The following is a 22310-nucleotide window of genomic DNA, read 5'->3' as shown; positions in this document are numbered from 1 at the left end:
AATTGCAATTACTTTCCTCAGGGAAAAGACCATTTCCAAATAAAAATCGATCAAATTTGGTGTGTGTTGTATAGTACCTGGTACATTGCAGGTAATTACTATACATCACTGAACAAACAAAGGATACTTAAAAGATTCTTAGAGTTGACAGGACTTGTCACATGCTTAACCTGTTTTCATCACATTAGCGTAATATACAAGCATAAGATTGTTTGGCTACAAGAGGCTCAGTTATTATCAACTGGGACTTATTAAACTTCTCCAACATTTTCCCCCAATTGCAGAGCTTTAAAAATACATAAAAACAACCACCAAAAATTTTTAAAATAAAAGGCACAAGTGAGCACTGCTCAAGTTTTAAGAACAAGGTAATTATACAGATCATGATAATTATCTGTGGTTATTGGTAAATACGTTGCAGCTTGGTAATTGTACACCACTTCAGGTTCAGATTAGAATGTTCCTCTAATTTGCCATGGGAGCTGCTATTTAAAGAGTCAGGCTAAAACCTGGAATGAGAGGAACTCTTTGGAATTATAGTGACATGTCCAAGTCTTTGCAGTTTCCATCCATTTCTCTCATGTGGCAATAATAATCAATTCAGTTAAATAATTTAAAATCAGTAAGTTCTATTGTTTCCCTGAATTCCTTGGAAACAGCTCAGCCAGAGTAATGAGGAAAATCATTGATTAGCAAACTAGAGTGGTGTTTATCAAAATGTGAGTAATGATTCATTAGCATATCAACCCAGCAATTAAAAAAAAAGGGAACAGAATAGAAAATACTAGAATGTGCTGCATCAGGTTAAGAGTATGTTGTTTCATAAAATCTTTGTTACATCTATATGTGTGTGTGTGTGTGTTTACTGGGTTGTGATGTAGAATGTATTTCCCACTCTGGTATACATCTCTCACTGGACTGGGAAGTCGTTTGAAAGGACCACCCTATAGGACACAGCAATATTGTTCCAGGAGTGGGATCACATTCAAGTACCCACTTAATAAAATTGCTTTAATAACTTGATAACATTGTAATCACACCCCTCTTGGGACCCCAAACTCTAATTATATAACCATAATTCCAAAAGCATAATCAACACCTGATTCATTTACTGGACTTGGCTCAAATAACATTTAATTATTTTCAAAGTCAAACCCGTCTCTGAGAGATGCATATTCACTACCATAGAAACTATGCCAAAAAATTTGCCAGAGATTCTGAATACCAAAAAAGCAGTTTGAAAAATATTTTTAGCAAAAGCAACATCACTAAACTTAGACTCAGAGCACTATTTTCTAGGGCTACTCCTGAAGTTTGTTTGCCTGTTTATCACATTTAATTATAATTATCGTATAATTTTCTCCCAATGAGACTGAGTCCCTATCACACAGAAACCTTATTTTACTATTTCTGTATTCTAATGCCTGTGTGTGTGAGAGTGCATATGTGTGTGTGTGGTGTGTGTGTGTCTGCATATATATATGTGTTTGCATGCTACACACGTAAGATGCTTAGTCCTCTCTGATAGTCATTTGGGCTGACGCCAAAGGTTGCTGACGGTTTGCTCTGTAACATCACTTTGAGCATAGTTCTACAATGTAACTCTCCCTCTAGGTTTCAATTAAAATGCTTCAAGGTATTCTCCAGCCCCCTGCCGTAGCTCCTCTTCCATGTTAGTCTTTGCTTCAGTATCGCTTTATATGTTGCACATGCAACCATTACATTTTAGTAAATTTACGACAGGGAAGGGTGAAGAGCACAGGCTTTCTAGTACACAGCAAGGAAAATGTTTTGCCATCAGGTTTTTCCAAATATATAAAATTTCCTCCAGAATATCTTTGTACTCCCTAGAAAATCTCAAACTTTATTTTTCATTGTAAACTCAAACTTCTTTGCCAAATATGCACATCTTGAGCACAGAAGGTTAAGGTCCGGAGCCCGCGGGGCACCTCCCTGGGTTTAGGGGAGCCCGAATTGGCGTCTGCAGCCCCCGAACCGCCCCAGCGCGGGGGTTTCGAGGAGAGCCCGGGGACAGCTGGGTGTCACGTGGGGGGGCCGCGCGGGGACAGGAGGTTCCCCCCCCCCCCCCGGGAAGCTGCCGCCAAGGGGCCGCATCCCCGGATACCAGGCCTGGGGGTTCGTCTAAGGCCTTGCGGGGAGGGGAGCCGACGGGCCCGCGGCCGCACAGGTGTCCGGGCGGTGGCGCCCCGGCCCCCACCCGCGGGGCGGGAGACAGGGATGGGCGCCGCCCGAGCGCGGGGGCCGGGGCCCGAGGGGGAGGTTCCCGCGAGGTGGTTCTCGGGCTCCTCCTCGGCGCTCAGGTTTCCTCTCCCGCCCGCCGGCTGCTGGCTGCTGCGCCGCCTCCCTGCCCCCTACGGCCGGGCCCACTCTGCGGCCTCTGCGCGCCTCGCCCCCGCCCGGGCCTCCTCCCGCTTTCTCTCTCCGCTTCCCCTCGAGCCTCCGGAGGAGCCCGCAGCCGCGGGGCGCCGGGGAAGATGGCGGCGGTGGCGGGAGGCGGCAGCGGCGAGGGGGGCGCAGGCCTGGGCGGCGCGGCGGGGTCGGGGTCGGCGCTGCGCGGGCCGGGCCCCTCCGGCGGCGCGAGCGAGGACGCCCGGGGCCCCGCGCCCAGCGCGCTGCACCCCGAAGAGGTCGCCGCGCGGCTGCAGCGGATGCACCGGGAGCTGAGCAACCGCAGGAAAATCCTGGTGAAAAACCTGCCCCAGGACAGCAACTGCCAGGTACGAGGGCAGTGCTGGGAGGCGACCCGTCCCGGGGGCATCGGAGCAGGGCTCCAGTGGGAAGCTGCCCGGAGGCGTCCAGGCTGGTGCCCGGAGCCTTGGAACGGTCGAGGGGAGGAGGGGGGGCGGTGCGGAGTTAGAACCGCCTGTCGCTTTTGCAAAGCGCCCAGGTTTCTGAGCCTGCGGTCCCCCTGCGAGGGTGGCAGATTGAGAAACTGAGGCTCTGAGAGGCGAAGCGGCTGGTCCAAGGTCACGGGAATCCGGGGAGGCTGTCCTTAGCCCGCCCCGCTCTTTTCTTTCCCCTGTGGCCCTTGCGTGTGCGGGGCAAGGAGAAAGGGTCGCGGGAGTAGTAGGGGAAATGTAGGTGAAGGAGAGTGGAGGTGAGCCAATGCAGCACGGTTCTGGGGGGTCCCTCCGGGGTCCTCCGGACTTGGGTGTGCCGTGCGGGGCGGGGTCATGGGAGACCTGGAAGTGAGTTTTGCTGTTGCAGAAGCACTTGCCCAAGTTTGTATGGGAGAACTCTGTCCCCCTCCCCTCTCCCCCCTCCCCAGGTTACCAAAGCCCCGGAATGGAGAGGTTATCGCTGAGCTTTGGGGAACCTTGCGGCCACCTCTGCCATGCCAAGTACTGGAGGATTTGTTACTCAGTGACTCAAGGAGGCTTAAAGATAGGCTACTTTGAGTCTTTGATCCAGATTAACTGGTAACTGTTGCTTCAAGATTAGAAACTTTGCATCTATTTAACTTTAGTGCCAAAGTCTACATGCTCATTGTAGAAAAGCGAGAAAATACAGAGAAACACAAAGGAGAAGAATAGAAATCACCTGTATTTTTTTTCTCTGTTTACTTGTAGTTGACACACACAGTGTTATATTAGTTTCAGGTGTACTACATAGTGGACAATTCCGTACGTTAGGCATTGCTCACCACGATGTTACCATCTGTCACCATACAAAGTTATTACAATGTTATTGACTAGTTTCCCGATGGTGTACTTCGCATACCCCTTATTTACTTATTTTATAATTGGAAGTTTGTGCCTCTTAATCTCCTTCACCTGTTTCACCCCCCCCCCCCATCCTTCTCCCTTCTGGCAACCACCAGTTCTAGGAGTCTTTTGTTCTTTTGTTTTTTAGATACCATGTATAAGTGAAATCATATGGCATTTGTCTTTCTCAGTCTGACTTATTTCACTTAGCATAATCCATGTTGTCACCAATGGCAAGGAAATATTTCCGTATTTTTGATACTTAAAAACAACTATTGTTAACATGAGATATTATCCTTCTCCCTTCTCCTGTGCCTATGTATACATACGTATTTTTGTTTCACCACAAAAAAAAAAAAAAAAAAAAGGAAAGAGAGACACCATGTCTTTGTACTTCAGGGTTTCTTGATTGTCTAGATGTTCATGTATATCTCATATATAGCTTGAATTTATGTGGATGGGGGAGGGGGGGCTGATAGTGGCAGATTTGGGCCGATTTATATAGTTTCTCCTGTAACAGGATACAGGGAATTGCAAGTGGGCTGGCTGTTGATAATTGCAGGGCAGTTCTTCCATAAGACCCATAAAGTAATGAGAGCAATGCCTCATTATTATGTAATTAGACCTTAAAATAAATGAAAGCATATAACCTTATAATCTATATACATGAGGGGCCATTTTGTTTCAAAAAACAGTGTAAAGAAGTCTCTGTCAATACAATGTATCTCATCCTTCTTTCAGCTCTTTCCATTATTGACCATTTTCCATCTGTCAGGTAATATTTTGTGATGCTAACTATAAGAACACCTGCAATGGACTGATTTCATAGAAGCAAATTTCCCCTACCCATGTAAACAGAAGACAGCAAGGGGGCTCAGGAAGAGTGATGACTGGAAGAGGCAGGTGGCATTGAAAAAAAAAAACAAACAAGGAACAGCAGCTCTGTGTATAGATAATCTAGGAAAAAAGAGATGGAGAAGTGTCTTACTTTGTTTGTAGAGTGTCACCTATTTTTGTTATATTTCCTTGCATTCTAAAAATATTTAGACACAACATTCTAGGCAGTTGGCTCTATCCTTGTTTTTGCTGTTGGTATCTTTCTCATTTCCCTTATTAAGGGACATGAACAAATATATCAAAGGGTCTAAAAAAGAACAGTTTTAATTACTTGGCACTAGTGATGGATGGAGATTTTATGAGAATTATACTGATTTCTATTTTTGCGATATCCTTTCTCTTATGAATTTATGTTTGGCCTAAATCTTAGGATTTTCTGTAAGGTAGCAAGCATAAACTATTGAATAAAATTGATATAAGATCTACATGTCTAGATGAGTCTTTTACTGCCAAGTATCTTAAATTTTTATGTTTAGTTAAATTCTTAAGCCATGTTTTTTTGAGAATTGAAGAATTTCATCTAAAAGCAAAAAAAAAAGTTGTTAGGATCTAGAGATTAGTTTCCAGACTTGTTCTAGCATTTTTCCTATGATGATTTATATTATAAAACATTGTTTTTAATATTTCTGATCTGTAGTTTTAAAATCTAAACATATCAGTGTTTGAGTAGTGTTTTTGTGTCATCTTCTGTACTTGTATCTTTGCTAGTTTTCTGCTCACAATCATAACTATGTGGTCTGTGTTAAATAAGTAGAATAGACCAAAGTAGGCTAATTTTTAAAAGCAATTAAAAGACAGTCTTTAGATTAATTAGACTGAGCATTGCTATTTTTATTGGTTGAATAAAATTAACATATACTTAAAGTTCTAATATTTTTATAAATATATTTTGCAAGGATTTTTTTATATTTTATCTTTTATTTCCCTTCACAATTCTAATGTCTAATTCTAATGTCTTTCTTAGTGGCTGCATTTTACTGTCAACTTAGAAGTGAGGGTTTAACTTGAATTTTATGTTGTTCCTTTTAGCATTTATTGCTTGGCTAAACTATTCCTTGTGAAATAACTAACATGGTTTAAGAAAAAGCTACTACTTTTTGTTCAGTTATTAAGTAATCAGATATTTTAAATATCAAATTCCTGTTCTTTTCTAGAAGACTCTATAGGTTCATTCATTCATTTATTCTAGAATATTACATTAAGGATCGAGGCCATTCCTAACTTTAGTTCTCAAGCTGTATAGTGATGTCTCTAGAAAATTTCCATTGTAACTGATTAGTAGGAGCCCAATAATATTGTTTTAACCTTTTTAAAACATGAGTGTTTCCTTTATTAAACATGATTTTTAGTAATCTTACTCAAATTATCGTTTTTGGTAAAAACAGTTCTTAAAAGCTGCCTCATTTAAGTTACTGTGCCGTCAGCCAGGTGCTGTCTGGTTGGCTGCCTACGCCTTCTCGAATCCTCCTAGCCCTCTGTGTTTTCATCGTCTCAGCTCTGGTTCATGTCCCTTTTCATCTCTTGCCCAGACTATTACAACTTTTCTGTTTATCATCTACCCTTATTATTGTCTATGTTTTAGCCCATCCTGCTTACTGCTTCCCCTGAGAGAACTACCCCCCCCCCCCCCCAGGCACAAATCCAATCATGTCACTCTCCTGCAAAAAAAAAAAAGAGAGAGGCTGGGCTCTACATTCCCAGCACTGCTTCTCAGACTCTTCCTCAAATGGCCCTCAACATGTCTCCTTTCCTCAAATTGTAAGGAATAGTGAAGCTCAGTTAGCTTACCCCAAGAATGAAATTGCTTTGAAGCTTCATGTTCTCACTGACAAATTCATATTAATTTTATGTTCTACTAGTAAACTTGGATTTAATATAAACACAGTGACTTAAACTTGTTTCACTGTCCTCCAAATTTTTTTCATAAACTTGACACTTATGGAAGATGCACATATTTATCCTCTGATTTTTCCATACCCGTTTATGACCATGGAGTGCTCAGACCTTGGTTTGAAAGCACAACATAATAGGATAGAAATCTAAGACTCTAGGCCTTTTGTGACTTGGCCCTTGCCTATATGGCAGTCTCATTTCTTCTTAGTCCTACATTGGATTCTACTCTAGTTTTCTCAAGCTACTTAGACTCCCAAGTGCTTCAGGCCACTGTGATTTGGATATTTATTGTAATGTCTTTGAACGTTTATGTTTTGGAATGTAATCGTAGTAATTTATCATAAATAACATTTGTAATAATTATAATTACATGAATAGTAACGTTGAGAACACTGGTTCTTATTCAGAATAGCCATTGTGAATGTGTGTGCGTGAATAGTCTTTTGCAGCTCTGAACTTAGAATTTTGATTTAAGGTAATGTCCTAATATGTGTTTTTTATTGCCCTTCCTATACATTGTTTATATTTGTTAGTTAGCCTGGTTCTATTTCAAAGAACTGTTAATTCTGGGATTTCAAAATGGAGAAGACAGTGGCATTTACTCCCTATGTTGTTTGAATTCACTTTTTTTTCTAACATGTTGGGTATGTGTACATGTGTTTTGTTCTTGTGTTGATTTTAGAATCTGAATGCGATTTTCTTGTGTAATTAAGAGAAAATGTGAAGTGCTTAGGGCTAACAGCCAGGATCCGTAATAGAAGAAACATTCTCTTGTCTCACTCTGGGCATTATTAGCTTTCATTTCAAAGTACTCTATTATAATGGTTAATTGAGAAGCTTGATGGTTAATTCACAGAGATCTGTGTGAAAGCATAGTATTATCAACTAAGTACTTTTTAGAATAACAAACCACCTAATGTAGAAAACTCCAGTTGAGTTTCTTTTTAAAAGCTACTTATTCCTGTTTTTCTTTCATATTGGTCAAAACCGATAGAATTTTCTCACATACATTTTGTTTTTTAACAGATTTTCAAGTATACATTGTTTTCTCTAATACTATATTCAGTAATTCCCGCCTCTTTTTGTATTGGGCTCTTGTTCACTTTCTCCTGATAATACTGGGATATTTTTGTATTTTGAAATTATTCTTTTTCTTATCAAGAATGGGTGCTATTAGGAAAGACAAGAGAAAGAAAGGAGACTGGGTAGGCGACAGAATCAGGTTCTCAGCAAGAAACATATGGCATACTCAAAAACTAAATAATTGGAGAGACTTTTTTAAAGAGACTACCTACAAAGGCATTTTGTTTTGCATTTTGCTTACTTCCAAAAGTTACTTTTCGTAGTGTAGTTTACACGACTTAAAAGTTATCATTTTCTGATGTAGTTAATCAGAATTTCATGATGAGTTGTACCCCTTTTCTGCATGTTTTATTATGCTATTCCCAATGTAACAAGGACACCGAAAGCTGCTAGAGGAACATCTTCTAGATTTCTGGGTCGCCACTGGCTCGGTAAGTTTCTTGTCTTGGCAGGAATTCTTGAAAAGTGTTTCAGCAATGCTTATTCTCTGATCTGAAAACATTTGCGAAGAGCAGTACTTTGTGGTCAGCATCACAATGCTGTGTGTTAACAAGCAGCCCAAAGAAGTCTCAGGTGATTTATAGGCCATTTCCTAATTAATGAGTAGGTTATGCCTATAAATTATTTTTTGGAGTTGTACCACATTTTCCCATAGAAGAATATGGCAGATGGTATTTAGTGCTGTTGGTTAGCATTTTAGCAATGATTTAAGCTACGGTGCTTCTGAAGTTGAAGATTACTCTAAATAGTACAATAACCTCTAAAGAGCTTTGTGCAGGAACAGAGACACCCCCAGCTTTAGATCATTGACGGGTACACCTGGGCCTTATGTCAGCACGCAAGAAAAAGCTGTATTTAAGGCAATTGTTCTTTAAATAAACAAGATTCTGAACATCGGGGAAGCAATAAATCATCTCTGATGGAAGGCTGTTGCTGAAAGGGATCCCTCTGACCCCCTGAGTTTTGTCTCTTACTACTATTTGCATTTACCTTCCCTACCTTAGAGCCGGCTGTCCTTAGGAGCTACCAGAGCCCATTTCTTATTTGTGGGCAGAAAGTTTTATGCTTAGCTCTACTTAGCCTAGCTGAAACAGGCAAGTAAAGGAATGTTATTTTTTTAAAAGATTTTATTTAGGGGCGCCTGGGTGGCTCAGTCGTTAAGCGTCTGCCTTCAGCTCAGGTAATGATCCCAGGTTCCTGGGATCGAGCCCCACATCGGGCTCCCTGCTCTGCGGGAGGCCTGCTTCTCCCTGCTTCTGTTCCCTCTCTCGCTGTCTCTCTCTGTGTGTCAAATAAATAAATAAAATCTTTAAAAAAAAAATAAGATTTTATTTATTTGAGAGCAAGAGAGCGAGAGGTCGGGGGAGGGGAGTGAGAGCGAGCTGGAGCAGGGTGAGGGGCAGAGGGAGAAGCAGATGTGGGGCTTGATCCTGGGCCTGCGGTATCATGACCTGAACTGAAGGCAGACACTCAACAGACTGAGCCACCCAGGTGCCCCAGGAATGTTAAAATGTAGATAAAGAAAACAAAATTATCGATAAATTTAAATATTCTATAAATGCTTATCTGAAACCTTGGCTCTGTTTTTATTTTGTTGGCTTAGGGAGGTAATTGCCTTACTCTGTGCACCGAGAGGGGTAAGAAGTGAGAAGTGGGAAAGTCAGAACACTAGTCTGTATATTTTGGCTTTTACTTATCTGCAGAGGATTGTCCTTGGCTGCTGTGCTGAATATCTTTCATTTGTTCCTCCAGATCTGTCTCCATCCTTCTTACCTGTTCTGTGTCCTGGGAGGCTTATTTACTGTGGATTGCACTAACAAGGCTCTCTCCTCCTCTGGTTTCTAGGTTGCATTTGGCCAGAGCCACCAGTGGGAGATCAAAGGGTGGCGGAGAGACAGATTGGAGAATTTATTCACCCCATTCCCTTTCTGCCAGGATACCTTGAGTTGGCTCTTTCCTCTTTCAAAGGTTCTTTCCAATGGCACTCTCCATGCAATTACGATCTCAGGGCTGTTGTAATCATTGTCCTTGCCTCCTTAGGTTTAGGGGTTATAGGGGACTGTTGCTAACCGTAGGCTTTTTTTATGCCTTTGTAGGTAGTCTCTTAAAAAAAATCTCTCCAATTATTTAGTTTTTGAGTATGCCATATGTTTCTTGCTGAGAACCTGATTCTGTCGCCTACCCAGTCTCCTTTCTTTCTCTTGTCTTTCCTAACAGCACCCAGATTTTTCTTTGAGGCTCTACTCTTCTCTCGTTATTTACTAACTTACATGGTTTGGGTCGATTTAATAGAGACTACCCCCGTCTGTTTGGGTGACATAAAACAACAAACAGCATTCTTCCCTTTTGGCATTAGAATTGGTTGAAGTATGGGCAGTAACCTGGCCCTAAGCCAGTCAATATGTCACAGTCCCTTGGCCATAGTGATTGTTTCAACCCAATATAATAAGAAGCTTAGGACTTTTGTTTGCTCGTTAAGGTAGGGGATTCTCTTTCCTCCCACTGGATATGAGTGCAGAGACATTTTGCCCTGATTTCAGCTGGCAGTCTGAGGACAGAGCAGACATCCAATGGAGGACTGACCCAAAGGGGAAAAAAGTAGAGAAGCTGGACTGGAGCCCTGATCAAACTATATCTGAAACTTACCTCTGGATTTCATAGTTATACAAGCCACTAAGTTCTTTTTATTTCATGGATTTCAAGTTGGGTCTCATGTTACTACCAATCAATAGTATCCTAATACAGAATTTTGATTAAGAAAAAAAAGCATAAAATCTCAGTATTGGAAGGGATGGTAGAAAACATTTTATCTAACTCTTCTGCTTACTATGTAAATCTAATTTTAGAGTTCTTGACACATGAATTCTTGCACTTTTAACGCCTTTACTTTCAAAGACATCACTGCTTGGTAAGGTAATTACTCCATCTTCAGACAGCTTTGTTATAAATGCCTTATTTATACTGAATATATAAAATCAATTTCCCTGAAATCCAACGTCTCTCCTCCCATAATACAGAGAATTTATGGTATTGATTTTTAACTTATAACTTCAATCCTTCAAACCACTAGTTTTTAGGATATGAGTCCAAATTTCCTCACAGTCTTGTTTTCCCCTGGAAACACACCATTGCCACTTTGTCATTGTATCCCTTAAAACAGGAGCATGGTTGTCTAATCGAGATCTTCCTATAATCCCTCTGCCAGAACAAATTTCTCTTTCCTCTGGGTATCTATAACAACAATAACACATTTTGTTTATTGAGTACCTATTATTGCCAGACACTGTATATTGTATTTTGTTTACATTGTACTTAATCCTCATTTCAAGACTGTTAGATCAGAATTTCTCATTCCCATTTCATCGATAGGGAAACAGATACAAAATTAATGCCAAGAAGGGCACCTGGGTGGCTCAGTTGGTTAAGCGACTGTCCCGGAGTCCTGGGATCGAGTCCCACATCGGGCTCCTGGCTCGGCGGGGAGCCTGCTTCTCCCTCTGACCCTCCCCCCTCTCATGCTGTTTCTCTCTCTCTCTCTTTCTCAAATAAATAAATAAAATCTTTAAAAAAAAAAAATTAATGCCAAGAAGTTTGCCCAAGGTCATTCAACTAATTAGCAGTGGAGTTTGGAAAAGACTAATGTCTGTTTGATTCCAAAGCTCATATTCTTGTCCTACGCTGTATTATAATTGTAATTCCCCTTTGCACACATTGTAATGTGTTTCAAACGACAGGGCTTGTGTAATATTTACCTTTGTATCACAAATATTTCACCTAGAGGGGCGCCTGGGTGGCTCAGTCGTTAAGCGTCTGCCTTCGGCTCAGGTCATGATCCCAGGGTCCTGGGATCGAGCCCCGCATCGGGCTCCCTGCTCCGCGGGAAGCCTGCTTCTCCCTCTCCCCCTCCCTCTGCTTGTGTTCCCTCTCTCGCTGTGTCTATCTCTGTCAAATGAATAAATAAAAAATCTTTAAAAAAAAAACAAAAAAACAAATATTTCACCTAGAACCTGACACACTGTTCCAAGGGAAATTTAAAACAGAAGGGACTACCCACCTACTTGGTTCTAAAATGTTAGATTTCTATTAATATGTCTGACACACTGAAGCCCTCAGGATTGATTTGTAAAATGAACAAATTTTGCATTGTAAGATTGTGCTGGCTTTTTTGGCAGTGATGTTACTGCAGTTATCATAATTCAGTCCACTGTTTATGGCTTATGGGTAGGTTGGAAGCCATAAACCCTCTGTCCAGGAAAGTGCTAATATTCATAGACACACAACAATTTGCATGCAATTTCAAGGGATTATGGATCTCTTGTAATTGATGCCTGATCTCACTGGGGAATTCAGATCCAGGTTGAGAAGCACTTCCAGGTGAATATAATTTGATCATGTTTGTAGGACTTCACCTGAGTAGAGATCACTTGAGCAGATCCAGAGGTGCTTCTTGAAGAGTTTTCATCAGAAACTGTTGGGAGCCATATTTATGCAAAGGTGGGGGGTCCTTCACCTGGGCAAGAATATAAATCAGGCTCCTTAATTTTCTTTCTTAAAAAAAGTCAACTGTTTGATGGAAAAGCTCATTGTTCCCTGGTCACCCAGCAGTACCAATTGACATTTGTAGGCACTGTGCCTGGCACAGAGGTTTACAAGGGATTGCAGTGTATTATTTTTCCCCTAATGTTTATTAAACGTCAAAGATGGTTTCTCTTTAAAGAATGTTTCTCTTTAAAACATGGGAAGACTGATGTGCTGTTCAGTGTTCTTCACAATAAGTATTTATTGATAAGAAACAAGTTTCTCTCTTTTGTTAGATTTCTGAGTCCTTAACTGGTTGTGAGCCCCTAAACTTATTTTTTTATGCATTTCATGCTTAATTTTGTGCTTATTTACTATCATTATCTTTAGGTGTGTGAACTTAGTCCTCACTTCCCTATGCTTGTACATTTTCTTTGCGTTTGAAGCTTTCTGTTAAATGTTTGTTACCACCTGAATGCCAAAATAGCATTAAGTTTCATTGAATTTGTTTGTGCCTGTATTTGTGTATGTAAACTTTGCCTCTCATCCTACTACCTTGCCCTACCCCATCAGACCCTTTTTGCCCCAGCCAATTGGGTTTTATATCTTTCCCCCTCAACCCACTACGGTGATTATCTGCTCTTAGCTCCCAGCTTGCTTTTATTTCCTGGACTTTGTATTTTCTATTACCCACAAGTTTAACTACTTGCTTTTGATTCCAGACTAGTCTCCATGACTCTGACTTTCAACCCTGTGCGCTTTTTATAGCCTGATCTAGAGTAAAGGTAATGGCAGTAAACAAGAACATGTGAATCTGTGAAGTTTTAAATTTTGAGATAATCTCAAACTTACAGAAAAGTACAATACAAAGAACTTTTTCCCCCTCTGAACTGTTCGAGAGTGAATACTGACATGCCACTTTACCACCCTAAGTACTTTATTGTACAAAATTGGACATTGTCTAGCATAGCCACATCACTACCATCAAAGTCAGAATAACTGCCACCTAATCCTTGGATCACATTTAAGTTTTGCTAGTTGTCCCATGAATGTCTTTCATAGTGAAAAGATCCAGTTCAGAATTATGTATTGCATTTAGTTGCGTCTTTTTAATATTCTTTAGTCTGGAATAAGTCATCAGTCTTGGCTTGACTTTTATGACCTTGACCTCTTTGAGGATGATAGGCCAGTTATTTTGGGGTTTTGTTTGTTTTTTATTAACATATAATGTATTATTTGTTTCAGGGGTACAGGTCTGTGATTCATCAGTCTTACACAATTCCCAGTACTCACCATAGCACATACCCTCCCCAGTGGTATCATCACCCAGCCACCCCATCCCTCCCAGCCCGCCTTCACTCCAGCAACCCTCAGTTTGTTTCCTGAGATTAAGAGTCTCTTATGGTTTGTCTCCCTCTCTGGTTTCGTCTTGTTCCATTTTTCCCTCTCTTCCCCTATGATCCTCTGCCTTGTTTCTCGAATTCGTCTTATCAGTGAGATCATATGATACTTGTCTTTCTCTGATCAACTTATTATGCTTAGCATAATACCCTCTAGTTCCATCCACGTTGTTGCAAATGGCAAGATTTTGTGGGTTTTTGTTTTTTGTTTTTTGTTTTTGATGGCTGCATAATGTTCCATTGTGTATATATACTACATCTTCTTTATCTATTCATCTGTCGATGGACATCTTGGCTCTTTTCACAGTTTGGCTATTGTGGACATTGCTGCTATAAACATTGGGGTGCATGTGCCCCTTCGGATCCCTACTTTTGTATCTTTGGGGTAAATATCCAGTAGTGCAATTGCTGGGTCATAGGGTAGCTCTATTTTCAACTTTTTGAGGAACCTCCATACTGTTCTCCAGAGTAGCTGCACCAGATTGCATTCCCACCAACGGTGTAGGAGGGTTCTCCTTTCTCCGCATCCTTGCCAACATCTGTCGTTTCCTGACTTGTTAATTTTAGCCATTCTGACTGGTGTGAGGTGGTATCTCATTGAGGTTTTGATTTGGATTTCCCTGATGCCAAGTGCTGTTGAGCACTTTTTCATGTGTCTGTTGGCCGTTTGGATGTCTTCTTTGCAGAAATGTCTGTTCATGTCTTCTGCCCATTTCTTGATTGGATTCTTTGTTCTCTGGGTGTTGAGTTTGATAAGTTCATTATAGATTTTGGATACTCGCCCTTTATCTGATATGTCAAATATCTTCTCCCATTCCTTCAGTTGTCTTTGGTTTTGTTGACTGTTTCCTTTGCTGTGCAAAAACTTTTTATCTTGATGAAGTCCCGATAGTTCATTTTTGCTTTTGCTTCCCTTGCCTTGGACGATGTGTCTAGGAAGAAGTTGCTGCGGCTGAGGTCAAAGAGGTTGCTCCCTGGGTGTTCTCCTCAAGGATTTTGATGGATTCCTGTCTCACATTTAAGTCTTTCATCCATTTTGAGTCTTTTTTTGTGTGTGGTGTAAGGAAGTGGTCCAGTTTCATTCTTCTGCATGTGGCTGTCCAATTTTCCCAACACCATTTGTTGAAGAGACTTTTTTCCATTGGACATTCTTTCCTGCATTGTTGAAGATTATTGACCATAGAGTTGAGGGTCCATTTCTGGGCTCTCTAGTCTGTTCCATTGATCTATGTGTCTGTTTTTGTGCCAGTACCATACTGTCTTGATGGTGACAGCTTTATAACAGAGCTTGAAGTCTGGAATTGTGATACCACCAGCTTTGCTTTTCTTTTTGAACATTCCTCTAGCTATTTGGGGTCTTTTCTGGTTCCATACAAATTTTAGGATTATTTGTTCCATTTCTTTGCAAAAAGTTGATGGTATTTTGATAGGGATTGTGTTAAATGTGTAGATTGCTCTAGGTTGCATTGACATTTTCACAATATTTGTTCTGCCAATCCATGAGCATGGAATGTTTTTCCATTTCTTTGTGTCTTCCTCAATTTCTTTCATGAGTATTCTATAGTTTTCTGAGTACAGATTCTTTGCCTCTTTGGGTAGATTTATTCCTAGGTATCTTATGGTTTTGGGTGCAATTGTAAATGGGATCGACTCCTTAATTTCTCTTTCTTCTGTCTCGTTGTTGGTGTATGGAAATGCCACTGACTTCTGTGCATTGATTTTATATCCTGCCACTTTACTGAATTCCTGTATGAGTTCTAGCAGTTTTGGGGTGGAGTCTTTTGGGTTTTCCACATAAAGTATCATATCATCTGCAAAGAGTGAGAGTTTCACTTCTTCTTTGCTGATTTGAATGCCTTTTATTTCTTTTTGTTGTCTGATTGCTGAGGCTAGGACTTTTAGTATTATGTTGAATAGCAGAGGTGATAGTGGACATCCCTGCCATGTTCCTGACCTTAGGCAAAAAGCTCTCAATTATTCCCCATTGCGAATTATATTCGCTGTGGGTTTTTCATAGATGGCTTTTATGATATTGAGGTATGTACCCTCTATCCCTACACTGTGAAGAGTTTTAATCAAGAAAGGATGCTGTACTTTGTCAAATGCTTTTTCTGCATCTATTGAGAGGATCATATGGTTCTTGTTCTTTTATTAATGTATTGTGTCACGTTGACTGATTTGCAGATGTTGAACGAAACTTGCAGCCCAGGAATAAATCCCACATGGTCGTGGTGAATAATCCTTTTAATGTACTGTTGGATCCTATTGGCTACTATTTTGGTGAGAATTTTTGCATCCATGTTCATCAGGGGTATTGGTCTGTAATTCTCCTTTTTGATGGGGTCTTTGTCTGGTTTTGGGATCAAGGTAATGCTGTCCTCATAAAATGAATTCAGAAGTTTTCCTTCCATTTCTATTGTTTGGAACAGTTTCAGAAGAATAAGTACTAATTCTTCTTTAAATGTTTGGTAGAATACCCCTGGGAAGCCATCTGGCCCTGGGCTCTTGTTTGTTGGGAGATTTTTGATTACTGCTTCAATTTCCTTACTGGTTGGTCATGGGTCTGTTCAGGTTTTCTATTTCTTCCTGCTTTAGTTTGGGTAGTTTATACATCTCTGGGAATGCATCCATTTCTTCAAGGTTGTCTAATTTACTGGCATATAGTTGCTCATAATATGTTCTTATAATTGTTTGTATTTCCTTGGTGTTGGTTGTGATCTCTCCTCTTTCATTCATGATTTTATTTATTTGGGTCCTTTCTCTTTTGTTTTTGATAAGTCTAGCCAGGGTTTATCAGTCTTATTAATTCTTTCAAAGAACCAGCTCCTAGTTTCATTGATCTGTTCTACTATTCTTTTGGTTTCTATTTCATTGATTTCTGCTCTGATCTTTATTATTTCTCTTCTGCTGGGTTTAGGCTTTCTTTGCTGTTCTTTCTCCAGCTCCTTTAGGTGTAGGGCTAGGTTGTGTATTTGAGACCTTTCTTGTTTCTTGAGAAAGGCTTGTATTGCTATATACTTTCCTCTTAGGACTGCCTTTGCTGCATCCCAAAGATTTTGAACAGTTGTGTTTTCATTTTCATTTGTTTCCATGAAATTTTTTAAATTCTTCTTTAATTTCCTGGTTGACCCGTTCATTCTTTAGTAGGATGCTCTTTAACCTCCATGTATTTGAGTTCTTTCCAACATTCCTCTTGTGACTGAGTTCTAGTTTCAAAGCATTGTGGTCCGAAAATATGCAGGGAATGATCCCAATCTTTTGGTACCGGTTGAGACCTGATTTATGACCTAGGATGTGATCTATTTTGGAGAATGTTCCATGGGTACTAGAGAAGAATGTTTATTCTGTTGCTTTGGGATGGAATGTTCTGAATACATCTGTGAAGTCCATTTGGTCCACTGTGTCATTTAAAGTCTTTATTTCCTTGTTGATCTTTTGCTTAGATGATATGTCCATTTCAGTGAGGGAGGTGTTAAAGTCCCCTACTATTATTGTATTATTGTTGATGTGTTTCTTTGATTTTGTTATTAACTGGCTTATATAATTGGCTGCTCCCATGTTAGGGGCATAGATTTTTACAATTGTTAGATCTTCTTGTTGGATAGACCCTTTAAGTAGGATATAGTGTCCTTCCTCATTATAGTCTTTGGTTTAAAATCTAATTTGTCTGATACAAGGATTGCCACCCCAGCTTTCTTTTGATGTCCATTAGCATGGTAAATGGTTTTTTACCCCCTCACTTTCAATCTGGAGGTGTCTTTGGGTCTAAAATGAGTCTCTTGCAGAAAGCATATCAATGGGTCTTGTTTTTTTTATCCAATCTGATACCCTGTGTCTTTTGATTGGGGCATTTAGCCCATTTACATTCAAGATAAATATTGAAAGATATGAATTTAGTGCCATTGTATTGCCTCTGTTCCTTTCTGTTCTATGTTACTTTTAGGCTCTCTCTTTGCTTAGAGGACCCCTTTAAATATTTCTTATAGGGCTGGTTTGGTGTTCACAAATTCTTTCAGTATTTGTCCTGGAAGCTTTTTTATCTCTCCTTCTATTTTCAATGACAGCCAAGCTGGATATAGTATTCTTGGCTGCATATTTTTCTCATTTAGTGCCCTAAATATATCAGGCCAGTCCTTTCTGGCCTGCCAGGTCTCTGTGGATAGGTCTGCTGCCAGTCTGATGTTTCTACTGTTGTAGGTTACAGACCTCTTGTCCCAAGCTGCTTTCAGCATTTTCTCTTTGTCTCTGAGACTTGTAAGTTTTACTATTAGATGTCAGGATGTTGGCCTATATTTATTGATTTTGAGGGGGGTTCTCTGTGCCTCCTGGATTTTGATGCCTCTTTCCTTCCCCAAATTAGGGAAGTTCTCCACTATAATTTACTCCAATATTCCTTCTGCCCCTCTCTCTCTTTCTTCTTCTTCTGGGATCCCAATTATTCTAATACTGTTCCGTCTTATGGTATCATTATCTCTCGAATTCTCCCCTTGTGATCCAGTAGTTATCTCTTTTTCTCAGCTTCTTTATTTTCCATCATTTGGTCTTCTATCTCACTAATTCTCTCTTCTGCCTCATTTATCCTAGCAGTTAAAGCCTCCATTTTTTATTGCACCTCATTAATAGCCTTTTTTATTTCGACTTGGTTAGATTTTAGTTCCTTTATTTCTCCAGAAAGGGATTCTCTAGTATCTTCTATGTTTTTTTCAAGCCCAGCTAGTATCTTTATAATCGTCATTCTGAACTCTAGTTCCAACATCTTACTAATGTCTGTATTGATTAGTTCCCTGGCAGTGGTTACTGCCTCTTGTTCTTTTTTTTTTTTTTTTGAGGTGAGTTTTTCCATCTTGTCATTTTGTCCGGAGAAAAATAGATGAACGAGAGAACAAAATGCTAAAAGGGTAACAATGACCCCAGAAAAACATATGCTAAACAAATCAGAACAGACCCGAAACCAGGGGGAAAAGAAAAAAAGAAAAAAAGAATATGATCAGGCTGGTGAATAGAATAGAGCCACACACTAGATTTTGGGTGTATTTTGGTCTGTTAGACGAAACTGCCTCACAAAATTTTAAAGAAACATGTATATACAAAAATAAGGGTAAATACGATGAAGGGATGGGATATGACTGTAAAGATGAAAATTTAAAAAGATTTTAAAAAAGGAATTGATCAGATAAGTTGGTTGAAAACAGAAAGAAGAAAAATTTTAAAAAAAAGAGAATGTGATCAGGCAGGAGACTAGAACAAAGCCATACACTAGATTTAGGGCATATTTTGGTCTGTTAGAAGAAACTGTATCCCAGAATTTTAAAGAAAGAAAAACACATATACAGACACACATACACACACGCACACACACAAAATAAGGTTAAATACAATGAAGGGATAGAATATGACTGTAAAAATTGAAATTAAAAAAGATTTTTAAAAAGGAATTGATAAGATGGTTGAAAAAGGAAAGAAGAAAAATTTTAAAAATAATAGAATAAGAAAAAAATAAAGAAAATTTTAAAAATTAACTTTGAAAGACTAAAGAATCATGGGGAAAAAGCCATGAATTCTATGTGCTCTATTCCCCTAGTGCTGGAGTTCTGCTGTTCTCATTGATCGGTAAACTTGGTCTTGGCTGGCTGTTCTTGCTGATCTTCTGGGAGAGGGGCCTGTTGCTGTGGTTCTCAATTGTCTTTGCCTGAGGCGGAATTGCCCCACCCTTGCCGGGCGGGCTAAGTAATCTGCTTGGGTTTGCTCTCGGGAGTCTTTGTTTCCTGCAAGCTTTCTGTACAGCTTTGGAGGATGAGAGTGAAAATGGCGGCCTCCCAATCTCTGCCCTGGAGGAGCCGAGAACTCGGGGCCCCACTCCTCATTGAGCCCCCAGAGAAAAGCAGTCAATCACTCCTGTCTCCCCCACTCCGGCCACACTCTGTGCTCACCTGGCCTGTGACTGAGCATTTCTATCTCTGGCACACGACCCCGTTTGGAGTCTCCAAACCCAGCATATTCCTGCGGTGTGTTCCCACAGTGCTCCTCCCAGGGGAGGAAGGGTTGTCTCCCCAGATCTGCCACTTGTTGGGTCCCTGCTGGAGGAGCAGTGGCCCGACTGTGCCGCGGATCATGGTTTATGGCAACCCTGAGCTGAGAGCCTGCTCCTCAGCTCCGTCTCTGCGGCTGGCTTCCCAGCTCCGATACCTGGGAGCTCTGCCGCACTCAGGCACCCCCGGGCTTTCCGTGACCCTGAGGGTCTTGAAACCACACTGTCCCAGTGAGGGTTCCACCCTTGCTTAGCCACTGGAGTGATGTTCCTCAGCGGAGCAGACTTCTAAAAGTTCCGATTTTGTGCTCCGCTGCGCAATCCCTTGCCCGTAGCTGGCTGATGGAGCCTCCCTTCCCCCACGGTCTATCTTCCCAAATATCGCCTTGGATTCACTTCTCTGCACGTCCTACCTTCCACAAAGTCATCACTGCCATTGTTTACTTCAATCTCCTGTTGAGTTTGTAGGTGTTCATAATGGTTTGATAGCTGTCTAGCTGAATTTCTGGGACCAGACGAAATTTAGGTCTCCTACTCTTCCGCCATCTTGCTCCTCCCCTAGGCCCTTTATATTGTAGAATGTCCTTTAATTTGGGGTAGTCTGATGTTTCTCTGTGATTAGATTCAAGTTAAGTATTCTTGGCAGGAATATAACAGGGTGGTGCATGTTTTAGATTTTGGCCCATTGTCAATAAAGTTAATTTTGATCATTTTGATTTCTTTTTATTAAAGTGGCGTCTGCCAGGCTTCTTCATGAAAAGTTTTTCCCTTTGTAACTAATAATGATTTTAACGGGGCATACTTTAATTAAGACTGTGTAAATATTCTATTCCCTTTCAAGTGTTCAATTTATTTCCTAAGTTATGTTAAAAATAGGCTCATGGGTTCCTTTGTTGCTCAGTGAGTTACACTTCATTAATATTACTTATTTTCATGCTTAAATTGTTTTAAACTTGGGCAGTGGGAGGTCCTTCAAGCTGGCCCCTATGTCCTCTTTTAAAATCTTTTATTTTGCAAAAATTTTAGATTTAAAGAAAAAACTGCAAAGATAGCACATAGAGTTCCCATATATTCTTCACCCAGTTTCCATTCATGTTACGTCCTGAACACCCAAGGTATGTTAGTCAGGACTAAGACATTAACATTGGTACATTATTATTAACTGAACGTCAGAATTTGGATTTCATTAGTTTTCTCACTTACGTCCTTTTTGTGTTTGAAGATCCAATTCAGGGTGCCACATGGCACTCAGTTGTTATGTCCCATTAGTCTCTCTTCTGCACCAGTTTCTCAGTCTTTTCTTGTTTTTCTTTTTTGTAAGATTTTATTCATTCATTCATTCATTCATTCATTCATTTATTATATGAGAGCGAGAGAGAGAGAGAGACAGTGACAGTGCGCGAGCACGGGGGAAGGAGCAGAGGGGAGAGGGACAAGCAGACTCTGTGCTCAGTGTGGAGCCCGACTCGAAGCTTGATCTCAGGACCCTGAGATCATGACCTGAGCCGAAATCAAGAGTCGGACACTTAACCAACTGAGCCACCCAGGTGCCACAGTCTTTCCTTGTTTTATATGACCTTCAGTTTTGGTCAGATATCTTTTAGAATGCCCCTCAATTTGGGTTTGTATGATGTTTTTCTTGTGAGAGATTAGGGTTATGGAATTTTGGTAAGAATTCCACAAAGGTGGGTGCCTGGGTGGCTCAGTCGTTAAGTGTCTGCCTTCAGCTCAGGTCATGATCCCAGGGTCCTGGGATCGAGCCCTCCATCGGGCTCCCTGCTCCGAGGGAAGCCTGCTTCTCCCTCTCCCACTCCCCCTGCTTGTGTTCCCTCTCTCGCTGTGTGTGTCTCTCTCTCTCTCTCTCAAATACATAAATAAAATCTTAAAAAAAAAAAAAAAAAGAATTCCACAGAAGTGAAGTACACTTCTGATTACATCATTTCAGGGGAAACATGACTTACTACTAGTGATGTTAACCTTGATCATTTGCTAAGGTGATGTCTGCTCCATCACTCCTGTAAAGTTACCACTTTTCCCATTCACAATTCCATGGAAACAAGTCATTAATTCCAGTACACACTTATGGAAGGATCTGGTGTCTTTGTGACACATCCCCATCATTTGCTGAGCAATTTGTTTTTAACATAAAATGTTGCGGCTTATTTTGCACTTTCTCTGCTCCAGCCCTAGAATCAGCCTTTTCATGAAGGCACCTGTTATAGACTGAATGTGTTCCTCCAAATTCATGTTAAAGACCTAACCCTCAGTGTGGCCATATTTGGAGATGGGGCTCCTATGGAGGTAATTAATGTTAAAAAATGTCATAAGGGTGGGGCCTTGATCTGGTAGAAGTACCCTCAAAGATTAGTTGACCATAGAGTTGAGGGTCCATTTCTGGGCTCTCTAGTCTGTTCCATTGATCTATGTGTCTGTTTTTGTGCCAGTACCATACTGTCTTGATGATGACAGCTTTGTAATAGAGCTTGAAATCCGGAATTGTGATGCCACCAGCTTTGCTTTTCTTTTTCAACATTCCTCTGGCTATTCGGGGTCTTTTCTGGTTCCATACAAATTTTAGGATTATTTGTTACATTTCTTTGAGAAAAGTTGATGGTATTTTGATAGGGATTGCCTTGAATGTGTAGATTGCTCTAAGTAGCATTGACATTTTCATAATATTTGTTCTGCCAATCCCTGAGCATGGAATGTGTTTCCATTTCTTTGTGTCTTCCTCAATATCCTTCATAAGCATTCTGTAGTTTTTGG

At 40.6% G+C, this 22310-nt stretch overlaps 1 protein-coding gene across 3 annotated transcripts in view; it reads left to right on the top strand.

Annotated features, from left to right (window-relative positions):
- Nucleotides 1-2161: 2161 nt before the first annotated feature.
- RAVER2 (ribonucleoprotein, PTB binding 2) overlaps nt 2162-22310 on the top strand; it is a 96388-nt gene continuing 76239 nt past the window's right edge. For all 3 annotated transcript variants that reach the window (XM_064589021.1, XM_045897495.3, XM_064589022.1), the window contains exon 1: nt 2162-2738. In XM_064589021.1, the coding sequence (XP_064445091.1) occupies nt 2496-2738 (243 nt within the window). In that variant the 5' untranslated portion in view covers nt 2162-2495. The remainder of the gene's footprint in view (nt 2739-22310) is intronic.

Source organism: Mirounga angustirostris, unplaced genomic scaffold (genome assembly GCF_029215605.1).
Source record: "Mirounga angustirostris isolate CCGP_5_RB_7025 unplaced genomic scaffold, mMirAng1.0.hap1 SCAF_4, whole genome shotgun sequence".
Taxonomy (NCBI): Eukaryota; Metazoa; Chordata; class Mammalia; order Carnivora; family Phocidae; genus Mirounga; species Mirounga angustirostris.
The sequence above is the reverse complement of the archived record's forward strand: the minus strand, read 5'-3'. Positions and strand labels throughout refer to the sequence as shown.